This window comes from Aspergillus japonicus, assembly GCF_003184785.1.
Source record: "Aspergillus japonicus CBS 114.51 unplaced genomic scaffold BO86scaffold_8, whole genome shotgun sequence".
Classification (NCBI taxonomy): domain Eukaryota; kingdom Fungi; phylum Ascomycota; class Eurotiomycetes; order Eurotiales; family Aspergillaceae; genus Aspergillus; species Aspergillus japonicus.
This window is the reverse complement of record NW_020291645.1, coordinates 182,139-196,782: the sequence shown is the minus strand read 5'-3', so window position 1 is coordinate 196,782 and position 14,644 is coordinate 182,139. Positions and strand designations below refer to the sequence as shown.

At 54.4% G+C, this 14,644-nt stretch overlaps 5 protein-coding genes across 5 annotated transcripts; 3 read left to right on the top strand and 2 right to left on the bottom strand.

Annotated features, from left to right (window-relative positions):
* Window positions 1–737: 737 nt before the first annotated feature.
* BO86DRAFT_396859 (uncharacterized protein) lies at window positions 738–1,762 on the top strand (the record flags this gene model as incomplete). Its single annotated transcript, XM_025673441.1, has 2 exons — window positions 738–762; window positions 1,290–1,762. 2 exons carry the CDS (start codon window positions 738–740, stop codon window positions 1,760–1,762), a joined length of 498 nt encoding a protein of 165 aa, XP_025530500.1.
* A 995-nt stretch (window positions 1,763–2,757) lies between these two features.
* On the top strand, window positions 2,758–4,429 carry BO86DRAFT_441454 (cytochrome P450; the record flags this gene model as incomplete). The annotated part of the gene is made up of 2 exons (XM_025676263.1): window positions 2,758–2,796; window positions 2,849–4,429. The coding sequence occupies 2 exons, from the start codon at window positions 2,758–2,760 to the stop codon at window positions 4,307–4,309; spliced, it is 1,500 nt and encodes a 499-aa protein (XP_025530499.1). The 3' UTR covers window positions 4,310–4,429.
* A 1,716-nt stretch (window positions 4,430–6,145) lies between these two features.
* On the top strand, window positions 6,146–7,326 carry BO86DRAFT_386717 (DSD1 family PLP-dependent enzyme; the record flags this gene model as incomplete). The annotated part of the gene is made up of 1 exon (XM_025671413.1): window positions 6,146–7,326. The coding sequence occupies exon 1, from the start codon at window positions 6,218–6,220 to the stop codon at window positions 7,322–7,324; it is 1,107 nt and encodes a 368-aa protein (XP_025530498.1). The 5' UTR covers window positions 6,146–6,217.
* A 193-nt stretch (window positions 7,327–7,519) lies between these two features.
* Window positions 7,520–9,436, bottom strand: BO86DRAFT_386716 (cytochrome P450). The gene is made up of 3 exons (XM_025671412.1): window positions 9,170–9,436; window positions 8,005–9,105; window positions 7,520–7,912 (listed from the first exon to the last, which is right to left on the bottom strand). Exons 1-3 carry the CDS (start codon window positions 9,215–9,217, stop codon window positions 7,580–7,582), a joined length of 1,482 nt encoding a protein of 493 aa, XP_025530497.1. The 5' UTR covers window positions 9,218–9,436; the 3' UTR covers window positions 7,520–7,579.
* A 530-nt stretch (window positions 9,437–9,966) lies between these two features.
* Window positions 9,967–14,481, bottom strand: BO86DRAFT_441445 (ABC transporter-like protein; the record flags this gene model as incomplete). Its single annotated transcript, XM_025676262.1, has 2 exons — window positions 9,967–14,406; window positions 14,479–14,481. 2 exons carry the CDS (start codon window positions 14,479–14,481, stop codon window positions 10,195–10,197), a joined length of 4,215 nt encoding a protein of 1,404 aa, XP_025530496.1. The 3' UTR covers window positions 9,967–10,194.
* Between the last annotated feature and the right edge of the window lie 163 nt (window positions 14,482–14,644).

Here is a 14,644-nt window from a genome sequence, read left to right as displayed (position 1 = left end):
TGTCCGTGGGGCTATAGTATGCTTCAGTATAAGGGGGAGGATGAGTTGACCGCCAAGAGGTCCGGATAGAAGTCATTTCCCTCTAAGTGTGAATCGTTCGAATCCATGCTATCGCGACTATTTTGTCTTTGCTTGCGAGATTCGTGGTGGGCACTTGTTGCGACAAAACAGGTTCGGTACCGTCACCTTAACTAGTTGCATTCTGAAATCAAGGAACCGGAAGACTAATGCATATAACACAGTTTCTTAACTATTTTAACTATTGTATGGTCTGATATGATATGGCGAAAGAGATAAGCACCTCGGATAAAGGCTTATGAGAGTGTTTGATAACGCTCTTGGTTGTGCCAGTACCAAATCCAGTGATTCGCATTTAGAGGTAGCAAAAGAAGAGTGGCATCCTTGGGGCGGGTATATCTTTTCCATACGTACAATTTGACCGCGGCGACATTCGCATGTCTGTCATCTAGGCTGTTCGCTTAAGGAATTCCCCATGAGAAAAGAAAAAACAGTGTCGGCCTTGGAACGACTTTTAAAAGCTGTCTTCATCCGCTCCATATTGGTCTATTGAATTAAGGATGCCCACAGTATCCGTTGCATGGCTCGCAGTGTCTGCAGCCAATGGCCGTACATTCAACTCGGGAGAATTCATCTAGGCCCGTGTAATGGACGCAGACTATTTCTTTGACCGTCGCCAACTGCCCCTTTCTCAAAAGTAGCCCACGTGTTGCGACACAATGAACGGCCGTCAGCCAGTGCCAGGTCAGTCTGCGCTTAGGCCTTACCCATCGATTGGCTCCGAAGAGGCATCGCGTACATTCCTAACGATTGAGAGTATACTGCATGCAAGACAACTCGCTGCGCGCCAAGAACGTTTGCTGTAGATATGGGACCAACTGGGGAATGTCGCCAGCATAGCTGTCGAAATAATCAGTAAGGCTTTGCATGGTCGTATTCCCGGGTGCTTGTCACAAAACCAGGATCCCTGCTTTGAGCGATGCGCTGACGCACAATGAATGATGAAAATTGTATATAAACTTGTTGTGCTGGGGGCACATTTCCCGGTGTTTTGCACTTAATTCATCTCACCCTTGTCAAACCCTCCAAAAGAAGTGCCAGAGACTCGATAGCGAATCCCACTTTCCATAGCAGTGGACGTGCCGTGACGACTATACATAAGATGCAGAACTGTACTCCGGTAAGGGGAGCAGTCTCTCCACTTATCCCTCCGACCTGTTTGAGATTCGCTATTTTAACCATTGTGACTAATCCAATCATATCTCACGCAGACGCTGTTGCCCTGGCATCGTGGCTGGCTATAGACACGGGCCGCACCCTCAGAAAAGTCAGCACGAGGCTCACGATCTACGACATTCACCAGAGACACTTTACAGTGCCGGCGGTACACTTCATCAAATACACCGGGCATGCTGGCTACAGCACGATCACCGTGCCCAGGAATCTGGAAATTGATGAGCATGAGGTGATCTTGCATCTGGGTCGGTACCAGATGGACGTGGGGTCAGGTTTCGGGAATGCTAAGCCCTCCTTTGGGGTGATCGAACGCCACTCCGGACAACTAATCCCCGAGACCACGTTCCGGTCCCGCTATGACCGTGCTCGGCTGGAGCCTGATGGACCAGAGGAGGTTGTCATCTCTGCGGAGAAGGTTTCAGAATCGTTCATTGCTCACGCACTACGGTTGGTGTCTCGCTTTAATACGGGTCGGATGGCGGAGCTGGGCGTAGAGTGTGAAGCATAGCCCTGAAGGCTCTACATCTGACTTTCTCGATCGTCTTTCGTATGTACGCAGGCATGCTTTGAATTATGCAATAGTATGCATCATTGGATAAAATCACTTTTCTCTTAATGCGGTCACTGTTCTTGTAAACGACAAATTAGCCCAGTAGCCGTAGGCCTCTTATTACTATGCAACAAAGCCACTGCAGAACTTGGGGCTGGGCTTATATCGATTAGCTAAAGATATGAATCCTAGGATTGAGAATGTTTTAGTAGCTTGCAATGCCATGCAAGACACTCGCCATGTTTTTATGTTCTGCTTTGAGTTTCAAGCCATGGCGAGCTAGGTATGAACGTCAGGAAACTTAAGTCATAAGGACCCATACACAACAATCAAACATCTGGACCTCCACAACAGGTCTGTTGTTATAATATACTTCTTAGAACCACACGTTCCTGGTAAGAAACGCTTTCAGCTCACCAGATCTCCCACAAAGGTCTCGTACCAAACAGACCCACTGTTATGAAAGAAGTAAGCATGAGAGCCACTCTAAACTTCTACTGGATGTGGTCTATGACGAACTTGTTCATCATATTTACGCTACGCTGGCACATTGCTGCGTTATGGTGTGGTAGATAACGCTCTTATGGCCACTGTCTGGGATAGATACTTTCTATGAGAAGTTGTGCTGTTGTATGTAAAATCATCAAACCTCTGATACTGTATGGACAATACAAGTTTACTAGTAGTGCAGTGGAGCCAGTTTCCGATACGAACCGGCCAATAGGAAGCTCCCTTGCTAGCCACAGGCAGCACATAGCCCCGTCTTTGCGGTGGTCATCACGATCGAGTCAGCCCTAACATGACCAAGGGACTTGAGTAAAAAGCCTATCACTGCATGTCTGATCCTAACACATATAAAATACCCCTCCGCTCACTACTTACGCCCTCTATCCCTGTCACTTGTCATTTACGAGGACTTACCCTCCCACTACTACCTCCCATCAATCGCTACAATGACTTTCCTCACCATCCTCATTTTTTCAACCATCCTCGTAAGTTGACCTCACCGCAAGACAAAGACCCCAGCTCTAACAACCAGCCCAGTGTATCTTAACGCAAATCCTGTACAACTTCTACCTCCACCCATTATCCCGCTACCCTGGCCCACTCCTCTGGCGCGCCTTCCGCTTTCCCTTCATCTCAACCAACATCCGGGGTCAACTGCCCCATCGCATCCGCGCCCTCCACGAGAAATACGGCGACGTCGTCCGCGTCGCCCCGGACGAATTGTCCTTCATCGACCCCACCGCCTGGCGCGACATCTACGCCCCCTTCTGCACCGACTCATCCTCGTCCCACTCCACCCCAGCAGGCCGCGAATTCGTCCGCCCGCACCAATACAAAGACCAACCTCCCGGCAAAACCGCCACGAATCTTATCGCCTGCTCTGAGACCGAGCATACGCGACTGCGCAAAATCCTCGCCCCGGGGTTCTCCGAGCAGTCAGTCATGCAGCAGGAACCCATCGTACAGAAATACATCGATACGCTGTTCACCAAGCTTGACGCACAGATCGTTGATAGCAGCAACGCATGCGCGGACGTCGATATGGTCCAATGGATCAACTACCTCGCCTTTGACGTGATAGGCGATCTCACCTGGGGGTCCTCGTTTGGGTGTCTCGATGGCCTACGGTATCATCCGTGGGTGCAGACGGTGAGCCAGTTCAAGGCTGCCATTGTCGTGGGGTCGTTGAAGTTCTATCCGTTGCTATATCGAGGCTTGATGGCAATCACGCCTGCTGAGGCGCTGAAGCCTGTGATGGAGATGTGGAGGGTTACTGAGGAGAAGATGGCGGAGCGGGTTGCTAACCATTCATCTGCAAAGAGAACAGATCTAGTAGGTACAATGATAGCTTCGCAGGCGATGACGCAGGAGGAGATGGAGGTCAACGCGATGCTGCTCGTTGCCGCGGGGAGTGAGTCGATCACCACTGTTATCACGCGGGTGGTGAATCACCTCCTGCGAGAGCCTGATGTGCTTGGTACATTGGTGGATGGGCTTAGGCGGACGTTTGAGAAAGAAAGCGACATCACTGCTACACGGCTGAAGTCGGTCCCGTATCTGGATGCAGTGCTGAATGAAGGAATGCGGCTGTGTCCGACGATCCCGGATGCGATGCGGAGGCAGGTGCCCCGTGGGGGAGCAACTGTGGCGGGCCATTTCGTGCCGGAGGGGATGATTGTCTCTATCCCCCCGTTTGCGAGCTATTGTTCCTCGCGCAACTACACCAGCCCGGAGGCATTTGCCCCCGGGAGGTGGTTGGGCGAGGAGCGGTTCCGCGGGGACAGCCGGATCGCGTTCCATCCGTTCTCGCTGGGGAAGCATAATTGCCCTGGCCAGAGTTTGGCCTGGTTGGAGCTCAGGTTGGTGCTTGCACGACTGTTGTGGAGATATGATCTTTCCGTGCCACCGGGGGTGGAGCTACCGCGGTGGAAGGAGCAGGCAATTTGGTGGTTCTGGGACAAGAAGCCGACAGTGGTGAGGGTAGGGGCGGTTCGATAGAATGCGCTTTGCCTGTCCTAGATCAGACCAGCCATTTCTAATGATCAGAAGTATGGGACATGCAATGGCATGTAAGCTTAGAGCTGTGAATTGACAAACACATTACACATGACAGAGCAGATAATATGAATATTTGGACACTGTGTGTGCAGAGGCTGCCCCATGTACGTGAACTAATCTTCCAGCACTAACAACCACATAACCTACAAAGAAGTCACAAAAAAAGGGGGCTGCACCGTGAAGCTGGTGAGCGTAGCGCGCGGAAGTCTTTTGACGGAACGCTATCGCTGGGAAGAGGAAGATGGCGTGTGGCGGATTGTTGAAATGACGGAGATCAGCCGGGAGTTCCTCTGAGGTTATGGGTTATCTTCTCCATAGCGTGATGGGTCGCCGTGGGTACATGTGGCCTCCTTGCGGAAATCGACAAAGCCGACCAGTGTGTGGATGTTCTTCGACGCAGCGACCCTGATCCCGCTACAAGCATATTTTCTTCTGAGCTTTGAACTTAGTCGAGTACATACCCAATCCCGCTGTCTCAAGAGGATTTTTCGACCCCCATCCTTCGCTTACACGAACTGTATCCATGATCTTCTTGGGAGGGCCTTGTAAGAGTATGAACAGGAACTATCCCATTGTGGGGAGGAAACACACACTCCAGTGCGACCCAAGTTATGAATATATCTATATAGCGAGGTTGAGTAAATGCTTTCTTACATTTTATACTGCGAATAAAAGTTATAGTCACAGGAAAACATCCAGAGTGGCTTACTTTGTGTTTTGGCCGTGCTTAAGAAACGAAGGAAAAGAAGCCTTGGTATGAGGCTACGATCAGCTGCACTGCATGAGTTTCATGGAATTGTATCGGTAGCGAGAGATTCAGTAAAGCATCTGCTGTGCTCCGACCTCTTAAGGAGATTGTCTGTTCCCTGATATGCACCCCTCACAGGTCTGCGAGGAGTTTTCTTGATGCGATGACATTTGCCGCACCCAAATCTACGTTGGGCAAGCGGGAAGGCCCGGGACTCAAGACACGTTCCGGGGGAACAGGTGGGGATAGTGGGTAGCTCAAGGGTCTGCAGCACTTGATGAAAGATATAGCAGTCGGTTGTGTAGATCCAAAACTGCTGGAGCTATGCCTACGCATCTGCAATTATATGTCATTCTCAGCGGCTTCATGCCGACATCCACGTCTGTGCATCGATATATATTATGGGAATGATACACTAGCTAACACAATCTCAGAATTCTACGCAGCGTATGAATAATATTCTTGGCACATCTCTAATTTTCCGAAGCTCTTCTTTGTACTAAGCAGTTGTTCCATACCAAGAATGGCGATCCCAATAACCTGCCGCATGCGGGGTCATTGCGATCCGGATTGTTCAACTGAGCAAGGGGGGTGTGTCCGGTTGACCCGAAAATAGGCATGATCGACCCCACCCGTGCCTCTGGTATGTTTCCCCGCATCTGGTCCAGGATGCCGCTACACTATACGGAGACCTTACACATAAACAATCAAACCATGGGACTCTTTTCTTTGTGAGAGGGGAGAAGGGCACTTTTAACTTCCATCTGTTATGATGGTACTTGTCCTGTAGGGATTGTGCAAGCTTGAGCTCAAGGGTGATGACACTCACCCCATGGTTTATCGGCTTATCGCGATATCTTATCAGCAAGGGACTGTCCTTGGCGGCCGTACACGGCTGTTCCTGCAATGCAGATAAGCCTAATCCCCGAAACGAGGGGCAAGATGCCTCTCTCCATCTCTCCCCAAATTCCCTCATAAATAATGTGGACCCCCCCCCTCCTCCTCTCCCCTGCCTATTTTCATTACACCTGATCCCCAATCCCTCCACCAACCTAATAATCCATCTCCCTATACACAACACCCACCCCGCCACCACCAACATGTACAACCCGAAAATCGGCGACCCCCTCTCCGCCCTCGACACCCCGTCCATGATCGTCGACCTGGACCTCATGGAATCCAACATCCACAAACTCTTCTCCACCCTCCTGCCCACAGGGCGCAACATCCGACCCCACCTCAAAACCACCAAGAGCGCCGCCCTCGCCCGCAAGCTCGTGGCCGCCGGCGCCAAGGGCTGCTGCGTGGCCAAGGTCTCCGAAGCGGAAGCGATCACCGCCGCCGGCTTCGACGACATCCTGATCACGTGCGAGATCATCGGGGCTCCCAAGGTCCAGCGGCTGGTGGAATTGGTGCAAAAGCACCCGGGGATCCGGATCGTGGTGGACAGCGCGGCGGGGGCGACGGCCATCGATGCGGCGCTCGGCAAAGCCGGGGGGAAAACGCCGTTGGCGGTGCTGATCGATCTGGATGTCGGGCTGCATCGCACGGGGGTGGCGGATACGGCTGCTGCGTTGGCGCTGGCGAGGCATATTGCGGACAATCTCCAGAATTTGAGCCTGATCGGCGTGCAGGGGTATGAGGGCCACTTGCAGCATTTGCACAGTCGGGAGGAGAGGAAGAGGGAGTGTCTGGCCTCGATGGCTATCTTGACGGGTACGGCGGAGGCGCTGCGCAAGGAAGGATTCAATATTGAGGTGGTCACGACGGGGGGCACGGGTACCGCGGAGTTCTGTGCCTCGGTGCCGGGGGTCACGGAGTTGCAGCCGGGGTCGTTTATCTTCATGGATACGGACTACCGCAACGCGGTGGGCGGGTTCTATGCCAATAGTTTGACGATCTTGTCGACGGTGATCAGTCGGCAGGGGGAGAGGCAGGTCACTATCGATGCCGGGTTGAAGTCGTTGACGACCGATAGTGGGCTGGCGGAGTGCAAGGATGCGAAATACGTCCACCTGAATCTCGGGGATGAGCACGGGGCGTTGAGCTGGGAGGCAGGCACCACCGATTTGCAGATTGGCGATCGGGTGGAGATGGTTCCCAGTCATATTGATCCGACTATCAATTTGCATGATTTCTACTATGCGCACCGCAATGGGGTTATTGAGGAGATCTGGTCGGTGGATTCGAGGGGTAAGGTGCAGTAGAGTGGAATATATGCAAGATCATTCCAAAATTCATATTGCAGAATTGTATCGCATTCGATGCGTGCCCTTTTCCTACAGTTTACGTCCCCTAAAGGGCTTCTGGCCTAGCTTGCGCGGCTGTGCTGAAGCACTCTAGCAACCTACCTAGCACGATATTGATTTTGACACAAACAGCATTGGTACGCTCAGCTTTGAGTATCCGTATCTACAACAAGGATATTCCGAATTGACTTGTCTACTTCGCATCACGGCACTCTAATTCGGTCCCTCCCAAACTCGCAGCTTGACCGGCAGCGGCGCCTTGACCCACACCGCGTATGTCTCCTGATCCTCCCACCGACCGAGGCTACCCTGCGCCTGGAGGTCAAAACAATACAGCAATTTCCCCAGGATGAGGACAATCTTCATCCGCGCCAGATTCTGCCCGATACAGTCGCGCGGACCCTGAAGGAACGGCTGGGTAGCGCGTCGGCGGTCCTTCTCGAATCTACCTTCCGGCCGCAGCCAGCGATCGAGGTAGAAGCTCGTAGGGTCGCTGTAATTGTGCAGGGACACGTTGGCGGCCCACTGCATGTAGGAGACGACAGTCTAGATTTTGCGATACAAATTAGTCCTTTAGCTTGATGGCTCATCCGATCGCATGCTTCTCTCATGACTGGGAAGAGATTAGGGCTACCTACCCCCTCCGGGAAGAAATCCCCCGCGATGGTGTGCCCACCCTCGGGAATAAGACGGGTCAAGCCAAGCGGCACGGGCGATGTGAGTCGAATCCCCTCCTTGATAGCAGCGTCGAGGATCGGCAGCTTCAGCAACTTCTGGACGTTCATCTGATCCGCCGTGGCAAACGCACCGCGCACCTCGCTTGTCACACGGTTGAGGACGGTCGGGTTTTGTAACAAGCGGAAGAGAATGCCTGTGATGGCCGTCTGGAGCGTATGGCTCCCCGCGACGATAAGAGTGGCTGCGTTGACCACCATCTCGCCTTCTGACAGCTCGTGTCGAGACTGCTGCACAAGGTGGGCCAGGAAATCCGGTCTCTGCACGGTCGCCCCGGGCTTTGCGTCATTGACCTGCAGTTGCTGTAGCCGACGTTGCACTTTCTTCCGGGTCGTGGCTTGGTGCTGGGCCATCAGGACACCGGCAGATTTGGGCAACCGCTTGACCAGATAGTCAAATAACCAAGGGTAAAAGCGGCAGGAGGCGAGCTGGCCCACCCATTCGTGATACCGCTGATGCTCTAGACAGCCGAAGTCTTCACCAAAGCTTAGAGCACAGATGATGTCAAACGTGCAGAAGCTGATCCAGTTCTGGAAGTCAACTGTAGCGTCTTCGGCTTGGGATTGCAGCTGCGTGATCATATTGTTAACATATCCGGTTACGAGGGGCTCCTGGGCCGTCAGGGCTTGGGTGCTGAACGCGGCTGCATAGGCCTTGCCGAGTCGGTTGTGGTCCGCATCGCAGGCTCCGAGGATGCTGATCGGTTGGCCTGGTCGTGGCGGTGGCTGGCGGATGGGGTCCTTGGGGAGCGATTTGAACTCCCCGCTGATGGGTCGACGCTGGTAGATGTCCTTGACGCTGTCGGGGTTGATGAAGGAAACCTCGTTGGGCGCCACGCGGACGGTCTCACCGTACACCTCGTTAAAGTGCTTGATTTCGTGTGCCAATTGGCCGTTGCGGAAGGCCAGCATATATGGTATTCGGGTCAGGGCCCAGAGGAGAGGTCCATTGTAGGGAGATAGAGGATGAAAGTATAGTCGCCTGATAGCGAAAAGCACAGGAAACTTGGTGGTTCGGTTAGATAGGGTTCAACTCAAACTCGACCGGTGTTGGTGCAAGAATACTTACCAGAAGAACAGTGATGAGAGTAGCAAAGAAAGGCGAAATGACTGCCATGATTACCGAGCCTCGCAGCCAGGAAAGAAGAGACGCTTAGGGACAAAGACGGAAAGCAATCTGTGGCAGAGCGTACAGTTCACATAGTTATATGTACGCCCGTAGCGCGAACGACGAAATCTCTACCCGGGTACACTGGGTGGTATCTCCAAGCCGGTGAGATCTTAGTCTCGACTGGATATCAAGGAATAATAGAAAAGGTTGGGCCATCTAGTCTGGCTCAACTTGATGGGCGTTTGTGGTAGGAGCGAATGTCATTTTGCTCGAGACGGCGCGAAGCTAGTACCAGTGTTGGTTTTCCAAGCATAAGCACTAGATGCGCCATCTTGTCGATCTCACCAACGGTGGCGCCCGATCGACCCACTTTGTTTCTTTGTTGGAGTGACAGAGTTTGGTGTCTGGGCTTCAACGGAACGGAGTCCCAATCAGGGGAGACTGATTCGAGCAGATGGAGGCTGACCCCTTGTCCATATCCTGCTGGTTGGTTGTTTTGTTGGCTGAGAGAGCGCTGGCGGGTGGTACTATACTGTACCCCGGTCAAATCTAGTGATTTGGATGACACTACCTATCACATTTCACTAACGGATGTAAAGCTTGGCATTCACACTCTCACCTACTTAGAAATCGAGTTTATATAGCTAGTGGGAATCTCAGGAGCTATCCCAGGACAGAGCACATAGGATCTAGCTGAGAATGAACATAGCACCCTACACAGGGAGGTTGGTAGATTGTTAGGCAGCCTAGCCTAGCAGTACTGTACAGCAACATGGCCACCACATGCAGCCAATGCAATGAGCAACGGTATTGAAAGTCTTTATACCCTACAGCAATGCGCCCCGTGTCTATATGCGGGTTCCAACACAAGCCAAGACAAAAGAAACCAGAGCATAAACAAGCCAAAGTCACAAATGAATGAGGTTGGACTCTCTCCTCCCCGCCCAATGATCTATCGAGCAAGTCCCCCGCCCTGTAAATCTCTATCCCTTTGTCGTCCGTCTTTGTCCCCGTCCCTTGGTAAGCCAGACCACACCATACAACAGCACGAAATTGGAGCAGCAGAACCCCAGAAACGCGGCCCAGTTCCACCATCGCTGGTCGTATCCATACTCCAACGTCGCCAGATAGTCGTCTCCCACCATATACGGACAATAGCCGCAGTCCGCGGTGGCATTGGGGTTAACCAGATACCCAGGGTTCTGATCCAGATACAACCGTCCCCCACCACTGCCGCTGGGACCAGCATACTGACCGCAAGTCAAGCCGGGAGGCGGCTCGAAGCGGACGAGATCCGAGACGCCACAGTGCACGGGGACGTCATGCAGGACGACGCCGACGGTGGCGCCGAAGAAGTAGCGCATAGGGTCGACCCAGAACAGCCAGGGGCGGTAGAAGTCGTTCATGTAGGCGTGGGGGGTGAGGACGCCGGAGCAGACCATCAGGATGACCCAGATGAGGGAGTTGGCGTAGCCGGCCAGGGTCGGATCCGGGAAGCAGGCGGCCAGCAGCTGGGAATAGCCGATGCTGAACAGGGCGAGCAGCAGCCAGGTGAAGTAGTAGAGGCCTGCGATGGCGGAGACGCCCGCGGGGAACCCCACGGTCCAGTACGTGCCCAGAAACACCACCGTGTAGATCCCCAGCTGCCAGGGGATCTCGACGGCGACGAGCGCGGTCACCAGCGCCCGCCAGTCGTAGATCCCGTTCTGCTCGCGCGCGGTGAAGATGGCCCATTTTCGGAACCACATGTCCTGCAGGTCGGCGCTGGTCGTTGGGATGATCCATGATAGGAGCAGTACGGCGATCATCTGGTTCTGCAGGCCCTGCAGGCTGGAGCCGGCGTGGAAGAAGCTGAAGGCGATGAAGAGGGAGACGAAGAGGCTTTTGGCCGTCTTGCTGAAAAGGTACATCCCGTCGCGCCATACGGAGAGCCAGTGGCGCTGTGTCACGGACACGGTTTGTGACCAGAGCGATAGGGCGTATGCTGCTTGGCTGGAGGTAGAGGTAGAGGAGTGGATGGGAAGATGTGGTGGCATGGTGGTGGTGGGGGCGGCGTTCAATTGGCCGAGGGTCGCGTCGAGGGCGTTGCGTTCCGGAGACTCGCGCCAGATGGCGGGCCAGTCCTTCGAGCCCTCCCCTTTGGAGGTCACCGTCGAGAGGATAAATTCCGCTGGGTTGGCTTGGCTATCTATTGTGGCACCGTATCGTCCGAAATACTCGACAACCTTGGAGGAGTTCTCCCCGGTTTCACCAAAGTAAACGGTCTGCCCCCCCGGCGCGAGGAGCAAGACATGATCAAACATGTCGAAGAGAACCCCAGATGGCTGGTGAATGGTGCAGACAATGGGAATCCCCTCTGCCGCAATGCGCTGCAAGAACTGCACGAGCGCAAAGGCCGCTTGACTGTCCAGACCGGAGGTCGGCTCATCCAGAAACAAAAGCGAGCTGGGGCGCGCTGCCAGCTCCACCCCAATTGTGACGCGCTTACGTTCCTCGACGCTGAGCTGGCCGTCTCCGGGCTCGCCAATGAGGGCATCGGCAATGTCTTCGAGATCCAGCAAGTGGATGATGTGCTCGACGTAGGCCAGCTTATCCTCCTCCGCGACTTCGGCGGGCTGGCGCAGGCGCGCGGAGAACTGCAGGGCTTCCCGCACCGTGGCATTGGGCTCGTGCACGTCCTGCTGCATGACGAATCCGCAAGACCGCGCAAAAGACGGGTCCAGGGGTGCTCCACCGAGGCGCATAGCGCCAGTGATCCGGCCCGTATTTTTGCGTTGGGCGAGGGTATCCAGCAGCGTTGTCTTCCCGGCGCCGGAGGCCCCCATTAGGGCTGTCAACTGCCCCGGGCGAGCATACCCGCTCACATCGCGGAGCAGCTGTCTTTCCTTCCCTGCCACTGGAACAAAGTAGCTGACCTCCTTGAAGGTGAAAGTTCGAGCCACTTTCCTTGGAGGGTCAGTTTCGACCTTTTCCAGTGCATGGGATGCGGCTGGCTCGGTGACCGACTGCGTGGCGGACGAGGACCCCGAGGACCCCGAGGAGCTGGCCGTGGACTTGGGCTGGTTCTCCTCATCGCGTTGCTTGAACCGTTTGAAAATCCGACCGTGAGATCCTCCCGATTCGCGCGTCATAATGGTAAGCCCAATGCATCCCAAGACCACATAGAGGAACCACATAACCAAGACGATGCCGAAATTGCGCCACAGGTGGCTTCGCGTGTAGCCAAAGTGGTCTGCCAGATACACCGAGCCAGGGACGGATTCCTGGCCCATAACACTTCCGGTGATACTGCAGGTCTGGTACTGCAACTGGGTGTAGTTCGACCCGGACGGAACCATATCGCTTGCGGCACAGGTCAAGGTGATTCCATCCAACTCATTTGCCAGTAATGCTTCCAGCGCGTAGGGCGACGGCGATGCGCGGCGCAGCCACGAACCCCATCGTCGCTGGGTAGGCCGGGTCGGACCGAAACCCGAATATAGCAGGCCAACAGGGATCGCGCTGCCGGCCATCATCAGCGTCAGCGAGATATTGGGGACCCAGGCGCCGAGCATGCGGAACAAGCTTTGAACGGCCGCGTAATGGGTGAATATAAGCAAGACAAAAATCCAGAAAGTGGACGCGGTCTGTTGGAGACCAATCTCGAAGTAATACAAACAGGCAAACAGGAGACACTGGAAGAATGCAATCGGAATGTCGGCAAGGGTCTGGGCGATGACGAACGCGCTGGGATGGATGAACCCATATTGCACCTGTTTGAACAGGATGTTCCGCGACTTGACCGTGGAGACAGCCTCCGTCAGGGCATTGAGATAGAAGTAGATCAGAGAGAAGAACAAGGCACTGCTCTTCTCATACGTGCCGGTGACATCTTTGGGAGCCTTGTAGTAGGCCGGACCGTTGATCACCGCGTTGAGGGCGACAAAGGCCACCAGGGTCAGAAAAGTCCACTTATCGCCCCACAGCAGCTGGTAATATCGACGCATGGCAACCCAGATCTGCTTGGCCAGCGTGCTCGGGGCAATCGCCTGGCGTGGCACCCAAGACGAACGGATCTGGTGCACGTCGTCCCGGAAGGCCTGGACCCGTTGGCCATCGCTGGCTACTTCCGCCTGATACCGAACGATATCCTCTTGCAGCTGACGATACTCCGCGCTCTCACGAAATGCGGCGGCGAGGCCATCCGGATCGGTGGGCACCGGCCCCGCTGCATCTTTTAGAATAAGACGCTCCGCGGGGGAGGTGACGGCGGTCAGGAAATCCGGGATAGTCTGGCGATCGCGACACTCGAAGCCCAGTCTCAGGAAGTAGTCTTTGGCTCGCTCGGCGCGGCCGCAGAAGATCAGCCGGCCGCCGTACAGCACCGTGACCCGATCAAAACATTCATAGATGGTCTCAGACACTTGGTACATGGACACAGCATTACTCATGCCAGATTGCGCAGCGAGGGAAGTGATGAGCTGGACGAATTCAGTGGCGGAGGAGCTGTCCAAGCCCCGGGTGGGATTGTCCCAGGCCGCGAAGGTAGGGTTGACCGATAGGGCTTCAATCAAAGTCACCCGCTTGCGCTCTCCGCCGGAAACACCTCTCACGAACGAATTGCCCACGATCGTGTTGGCAGTGTGAGACAGTCCGACAGCCTTCAAGGAAGCCTCGGTCATCTGGTGGGCAAACTCAGAGTCCGACCGAGCTTCGGTCGCGGGCTTGCGCAGCTGGAAGGCAAAGCTCATGGTGTTTTTGACGGACAGAGTAGGGAAATGGAAGTCTTCCTCGCTAGCGTACACTGTCTCGGATCGGTAACGACGTGCCATCTCCTCTTTGGAGAGCGCAGCATACTGCAGCTGGCCTTGGACTTCAACAAACGAGCCGTGGCTGTTGGCTAGAGTCTTCAGCAGGGTGGTGCACCCGGCGCCCGGCCGTCCCAGCACGAGCATCGACTCCCCCGGAAAGATCACGCCACTGACATCGCGAATGAGCTTGCTCGTTGGGGTAGAATGCTTGCCAGTCGCGTGTTGTATGGCTTTGACAGGCCATTGCACAACCTTGCTCACTATCGCTGGCAGAGTCATGATCCCGTTGACCCCGCTGGCAACCCCCAAGACAGTGAGGTCTTTGAACACCACGCCAAGGGCTCGACCATCCTTGCGATAGATGGGAGACGCCGCGGTGGGCTCATCCCCAGTGACTGGTTTCTCCTGATGGAGCATTAGTTTCGTACCTTCTGGTCTTTTTGTTGAGACAACCGCAGATATACAACCAACACTTACCATAGATCGCTGGGCAGGTCAAGCCTGATCCTTGTTCGGCTGAGCTTGGTTAAAGGAGACCAGCCAAATGGCGAGACTCAAGATACTGAAAGAACTAACAGGCTGCAATATAGACCACGGTGCATCATGAGCTTAAGCCCGTTTTATACAGAGGGCAATTCTACGG

Bases quoted from the DNA above. Each gene is read 5' to 3' on its own strand.
- BO86DRAFT_386716 (XM_025671412.1), bottom strand. From the start codon at position 9,217: ATGGCAGTCATTTCGCCTTTCTTTGCTACTCTCATCACTGTTCTTCTG. The intron at 9,106-9,169 runs GTAAGTATTCTT...CGAACCACCAAG, and splicing joins CTCTCATCACTGTTCTTCTG to TTTCCTGTGCTTTTCGCTAT. The intron at 7,913-8,004 runs GTAGGTAGCCCT...CGCAAAATCTAG, and splicing joins GGGATTTCTTCCCGGAGGGG to ACTGTCGTCTCCTACATGCA.